Here is a 6,499-nt window from a genome sequence, read left to right on the forward strand (position 1 = left end):
CAAGTGATTACAAGAAACTTCAATGCGAGTTTCACTTCAGGAATAATTACTGGATCCTCCCTGAAGGAAAACACATCTATTCTGCTTATCCATTCATTATACTCCTTGACATGGAGTCAGAGGACTGAAGCCATTGGGAACACCCTCCCTTCTGGAAAAGTATTTGATTCATGACTCTAGGAAGGAGGTTCAAATACAACACAAAAAACCAGACCAATGTTACATTACATTTATTTGGAAATTAACATTTTATATTACAGATTAAGTTAATATACTCCAAGTGTTTGGGTTTTAAATAAAATAAATTTATTACAGACATAAGTATTTACAGAAAGAAAAACATTTACGTAAATTTTTTTTTTTTTTGTGTAAAATCTCATTGGAGTAAAAAAATTCTCCATGAAGCTTCTACCCATGGGAGACGTCACGTTTTGTGGGAAGTCAGCCTCCTTCAAGGATTAATGGAGACAAGAAACCTAACCAGGCTTAAGTTACAACTCAGTGAGTTGATTGAGGAACTGCAATGGGCTGGTTACCTGCACTAAATTGTAGCAAGACTGAAAGACCTCAGTGGGCCCCTTCCAAGTCTAAGTCCTATGCTCCAAGGAAGAATGGAAGGGAATCAGTGAGTACTTTCCGTCAAACTTGCCTCAGATACAGGACCAGGCCAGCATCCAGCATGTTCTCACAGACCTCCAAAGCTTAGTGTTCTTCTTTCTTCCTGCTAAACTATGGGGATTCTGACCCAATCTTAGGATCCCATTGTACGGCCACTATATAAATACACAAAGGCAATCTCTGCTGCCACACAGCCTAACAGCCGCAGCAGACCATGGTGGAAGAGAATGATTTTACAAAGAGGGAGACTGGCTGACCCTTCATCATACAGAGGTGCGGCCCTGAGTCGGAAGCCAAGTTTGCTGATTCCCAGACAAATGCTGACCTGTGTGTTCCCTCAGAGTGGCTAGCAAGTCCCAGGGGACTTACAAGGAGGTCTCTGCATTTGGTAGAGCTGCATAAAGAACAGGGGGAAGAAGTGCATTTCCAGGTAACGCATGAGCTGCAGAAGGTAGAGGCCTCTGAGATTAGCTCTGGGCAAACGCTTATCCTGAAAGCTCTGCGTAGGAGTGTACATCCCCACTGGATCATGCAGTCAAAACTGAGTAAGGCTGTGTTACTAAGAGACCTGCACCGCCTCCTGGATTGAGGCAGGATACCATGCCTGTTAAATCATAGGAAATTTTGAGCCTCAATATACAGAACAAAGCCTTAATTTGAACGCTCAACTTAATGTGTTTCTACTCCCTCACATAGCAAGTTCCTGTTTTTAATGGTTTCCTCTGGTGTACAGGCACTCAAAGAGCTCTCCATGCAGGTCAGCATACCCTCCAGAAGCTCATGGCTCTTCGAAAGCCAGCCTTAAACGCCTTTCCACACAGCCATGGTGAGGGGAGAAGGACCTGAAGCACAGCTGAGTTTCTGGGTCTCCTGCCCTGTGAACTGAAATGCCATCTCCTTTGGTATCTTCAGTGGCAAATGGGGAACTGAATCCAGGTGCATGCCAAATGCAGACAAAAAAAAAGGTCCTGCTAATGACAACCACACCTTGTTGCCACCATGTCTTTGTAATTTTTAAGGACCACATTCTCTTTGTCATCAAAGTAAAGAAGATTGAGGGACTTCAATTCATCTGGCACACAGCAGGGCGTGCTGACATCTTGAGACAGTTTAAGTGTGTGGACTATGGACTGAACTGTAGCATGGTTTGTTGCATTTAGACTTTCCCCCAGGGGGAAGAGACAGGATCCTCTGCAATAAAAGGCATTGTATCCACTTGGGTAAATAATCCAACCTGACCAGCCAATAGCACGGAAGTCAACGTAGAGTTCCCTTCGATGACATGCTGTTACCTGGCTTTTGGCAGAAGGGGTTGCAGCAGCTCGAGGTCTCCTGCTCAGGCTTGCGTTGCTGCTTTCGATGATCCGAGTTTCACGAGGCACACGTGAAGCATCATTTTTGGCAGGGTTCACCTTTAGTTCTGAAAGGAAGTTGCGTGTTAATCTTTCTCAAAAGAAATTCATTTCCTAAGTACAGTAGTCTGCATGAAAGTCTATTCCATAAATCTACATCAAAGTCTTCAGAGTAGATTTTAAAATGACATTTAACTGTGGAAGTACTGGAAGAGGTGTGTATTCAATTGCCATTTCAGCCATATTTCAAAAACTGCCAAATCTCGTGTTTCACTTTGTGGCCTGAAAGGCCCCAACTCAGCAGAAATATAAAGGAGAAGCTCAGTGATATACTAAATACATTCTGTGAACTCCACAGGCCCTTTTCAGGGCTGAATCTGGTCAGAATAGTATTAATAGTCTTTATATGGCCACTCCTACAACACACATCATGCCGAGCAGTGCTAACAGAGGGTGGAGATCACAGCCTTTTTCTCTCTCCAGTATTCTCCTCCCAGGAACTCTACTCATACGCTTGCAAAACAGAGTGTGTTCCTGTAGAGTAATATTTTTAAAAATATTTTTCAATTTTTGGATCTGAAAAAATTACCACCAGGTTTATGGAACATGGCCACTCCTACAACACACATCATGCCGAGCAGTGCTAACAGAGGGTGGAGATCACAGCCTTTTTCTCTCTCCAGTATTCTCCTCCCAGGAACTCTACTCATACGCTTGCAAAACAGAGTGTGTTCCTGTAGAGTAATATTTTTAAAAATATTTTTCAATTTTTGGATCTGAAAAAATTACCACCAGGTTTATGGAACTCTGCTAGAGAATGAAGCTTACTGACAATAAGTTTGCTTTCTTAAAGTATCTTCTGAGAAGTCTCAATAAATGTCCACGGAGACCTCAAGATCCATGTACAGAGGCTGAAAACCATCGACACACAGGCTGGTAGAAGAACAATCTGCGCAGATTCACTGACCGCAAACAACCGGCAGGTCTAGGGAGTTTCTTCACTGAGAAACGGATATCAATTTCTCAATCCTGGCGCAGTATCCCATACGGAGCTTGATGCTCATTAAACTGGGATTGAGGATTTCACTATAAAAATTTTCTTTGGAAAACAAAAATAAACAGGCCAGCCTCATTTTTGTTTGTCATCAGTTTCACCACCTACTTCTTAATATTGATGCAAGTCCTACCTAGTTTCTTTCTAATGTGCAAATGCAATCGTTTACCAGAAAACCCTTCAAAACAGAATCATTTTTGCCCCTCCTCCCAGCTTGTGCTCTTTGCATTTATCAGGCTCTAAAATCCGGCCTTAGTTGGTTTTACTGGAAGACCAGTGGGAGAGGTAAGACACGGTGTTTTGTAAGTTAAGGGATGAGGGCGTTGTCTTTGATGAAAGCCTTTAGTCACAATGCTAATTAGACACTGAAGTTAAATAGGTGCTTAAAAACCAAGCCAAGGACAGAGAGGTTTAAATTGCTTATTTAACAACCTCTTCCACTCTTGAAAACTGCACTTAATAACTCTACTTACAGTTGCTTTACCAGCATTTTCACAAAGTTTTCCAGGTCACTGAGTTTTTTTAGCCTAAACCTAATCCACAAGTTTCATGCAAACTTCACCACCACAAAAATAACATAAATAGTAATTTAAAAAAATAGAACTCCCACCCCTTTACAAACAAAATAAACCAGACTCCCCCTAGGCTTTATGAATATTTCCTGCAAACAGAGTTTTTCTGAGGGGAGAGGCAACTTAAGATGCTGGGTGACCTACTAGCAAGAACTACCAAATCAAACTCTGATCAGTGACAAAGCTGAACTTCAAACCTGTTCAACGCTGCAAGTAAATACCGAGATGAGGTATGCATGAGGCAGCAGAAGGTAACAGAAGATGAACAGGGAGTTCATATTGTAACACAGCTGCTGCTGTCGTGTGAACTTACTTGTGGAAGAGGGTACAAAGCTGGAAGACCTCCGTTTGTTACTGTTGGTGAAGAGGACAAGGAGAGCATTTCTACTCTCCTGCAAAACGCCCTGGCTCTTAGCAAACTTAACCAGATTGTGCTCAATTCTGTTGTTAAATACATGTGTTGTAGTTATCAAAAAGCCATGGTTGGAGCTGCTGTTTCCAACCCACTTGGAAACCTGGTAACGAAAGGGAAATGAAAAAACACTGTTTCAATATTCCTATGACAGCATTATGATTAAGCAATGTTTCTATTAGGAAAAGGGAACAGGCAACAAGCTATGAGAGTGTCACAGAAGTGAGGTAACTGTATAGCTGAGACTCAATGGAGTTTAATACTTAAACCAGTATTCAACATTTAAAAACACAAAGCTACATTTACAGGAAGATAATTAATTTCAGAGAATTTACTAGTGAATAGATGGGTCTAGGAGTTAAAATTAACATTAAAATAAATCCTCTCTGACTTTAGCCAGGATTTTTTTTTTTATAGCAATCTTAATAACTGAGTAATATGAACTCTCCAGACTTTCCATACCATTAAAACTCATTTAAATCTAACAAACATGGCATTTGAAGAAATTAGCTTGCAATCAAGCAAATTTACTTTATCTAATTGTTATAATTACAGACTAATAGATAAGGCCAGGCCATTCTCAAGCAGGGCTATCATGACTTAAGATGCAACTCAACCAATCATGCAAGCATGCTGTTCAGTCTGACCATAAAGCTTAGGCAACAAAAAACACTGTCCGGGAGTACAGATTTAAACCCAAGAAACCGTATGTTTAAAATCACATTTATTTGTTTGCTATGGAAAGGCATTCACATACTGTTATAGTTTATCTGCAAAACAAATCTTGAAACTAACAAATAAAGAAGTCTACAGAGGAAGTTAAATGAAAAACAATCCAACCATGATAAATTCCAGAAGCACAACGTTAAAGCACGCTGCACGCCTGCTCTGTAGTAATGCCACCAGAATAAAAAGGAGAAATGAAAACCTACTCTTAGCACTCAATCAATGCCATCTCCTCTGGCAGCCTAAGGACTAACGTGTTTTAATCACAATGACATACTTGGCCTGATGTCCCTCCTATCGACTAGGTTTGGGTTACTCAATTCTCATCGTGCCTGTGCTGCTAGCAGTATATAAACACTTCTCCTTTAATTCAGCTAGCACCACGTATACTTTTAAGTGCAGAGAGAAAGCTTCTCCCTCTGCTGCTGTCCTTCAGTTTGAATTGACCACAAAACTCAGCATAAGGGCAATGCTGGAGTTATGAGCCGACTGTCACCTTAAGAGATTTATGATTAAAATTAAGTCAGAATTCTCTGCTTACTGTCTGCGTGACGTTGAATACTTCCCAGCCTTCCGTGTACAGGGACAATAATCTTGATGCAACGAGATGGCTGTTTTGTGGCTTACTTCCACTCTCCATGAGCTCATACACTTCCACCTTGATGCGAGCAATACAACAAAACAGTAAGAAATGAAACCAATTGTTCTTCCAGCAAAACAAGGAGGATGACGATTATGCACATTTCTGCTACATCATAGCTGTAAAACTGTACCATCATTCTAAACCAGGCAAAAAGTAGTTTTTGGGCGGTTTAACAGAGAAACAAGTATCGCTACATACATCTACTTCTTGATGTGTTCAGAGGCGGGATACTGGACTGTTTGATTCTATAGAAAAATATCCTGACCATCCCTTTTCCTTCTGTTTTGAACATGTGATACCATGAAAGTCTTCTGTTCCTCCACGTCTTTGTCTTCAGGTTTGCAAAAAGTCCAATCCTGCCTTTTGCCAAAGGAACAGATACGCTTAACGTCAGAGTCCTCACCTGCCCCATTTTCCTATGAATCCCTGATTGCTATTACTATTTTTTAGAGCGGCTCAAGCAGATAAATTTCGATTCGAGTTTCAAAACGTCTCAAAACCCAGAAAAATACGGTATGGTTTGAGATAGGTACGACATAGGTATCTGTAGGATAGCTCACTGCCATAGTGCGCGAAGGACAGCGTACTGCCAAAGCAAAAACCTTGAGTCTACTTCTTGGCATGCTGGAGGCAAAGAAAAAGTGAGGACGACAATCAAATAAAAACAAAAATACAGCAGGTTTATGTGGTAAATGGTCGCACTCCTCATTTTCAGTATTATTAACAACGAAAGCACAAGTAAGCGTTTACTTGACAGATTGTTTCCCCACTTACTTTGCAAAAGTGTTTCACGTCAGACCTTCTAGACACATGTGTCCTCTTCAGCTTGAAGACCCTCAACTCGGCTTTCAGCATCTGCTCGCCCTTCTCCATCGCGCTGATGTCGAAGTAGAAGCGGTACTGGTCCACGTGAACTGGAAAAGAGCCGCCTTTAGGAGCCAGGCAAGACCCCGCAAAATAAGCCGTACCCCCGCGTTTTCCATAGCGGCTGCCGGGTCCGCAGGGGGGACGCGAAGCGGGAGGTGAAGGGGCTGCGCAGCGGGCACGGAGGCCGCTCCCCCGCTCGGGAAATGCCGCCGCTGCTCCGCTGCGGGGGATTCGCCTCTCGGCTCGGCCCCCCCC

At 42.1% G+C, this 6,499-nt stretch overlaps 1 protein-coding gene across 1 annotated transcript; it reads right to left on the reverse strand.

Annotated features, from left to right (window-relative positions):
- Positions 1-1,589: 1,589 nt before the first annotated feature.
- Positions 1,590-6,274, reverse strand: LOC103897828 (bone morphogenetic protein 7). Its single transcript, XM_019471703.1, has 4 exons — positions 6,152-6,274; positions 5,276-5,392; positions 3,910-4,111; positions 1,590-2,038 (listed from the first exon to the last, which is right to left on the reverse strand). The coding sequence occupies exons 1-4, from the start codon at positions 6,248-6,250 to the stop codon at positions 1,590-1,592; spliced, it is 867 nt and encodes a 288-aa protein (XP_019327248.1). The 5' UTR covers positions 6,251-6,274.
- Between the last annotated feature and the right edge of the window lie 225 nt (positions 6,275-6,499).

This window comes from Aptenodytes forsteri, unplaced genomic scaffold (genome assembly GCF_000699145.1).
Source record: "Aptenodytes forsteri isolate BGI_AS27 unplaced genomic scaffold, ASM69914v1 Scaffold15, whole genome shotgun sequence".
NCBI lineage: Eukaryota > Metazoa > Chordata > Aves > Sphenisciformes > Spheniscidae > Aptenodytes > Aptenodytes forsteri.

What these genes read in the sequence shown, in the direction of transcription:
- LOC103897828 (XM_019471703.1), bottom strand. Translation starts at nt 6,250, where the DNA reads ATGGAGAAGGGCGAGCAGATGCTGAAAGCCGAGTTGAGGGTCTTCAAG. An exon ending in ACGTGAAACACTTTTGCAAA is followed by an intron (nt 5,393 to 6,151) that starts GTAAGTGGGGAA and finishes GCTCGCATCAAG; the next exon opens with GTGGAAGTGTATGAGCTCAT. An exon ending in CTTTGTACCCTCTTCCACAA is followed by an intron (nt 2,039 to 3,909) that starts GTAAGTTCACAC and finishes ACTTCCTTTCAG; the next exon opens with AACTAAAGGTGAACCCTGCC.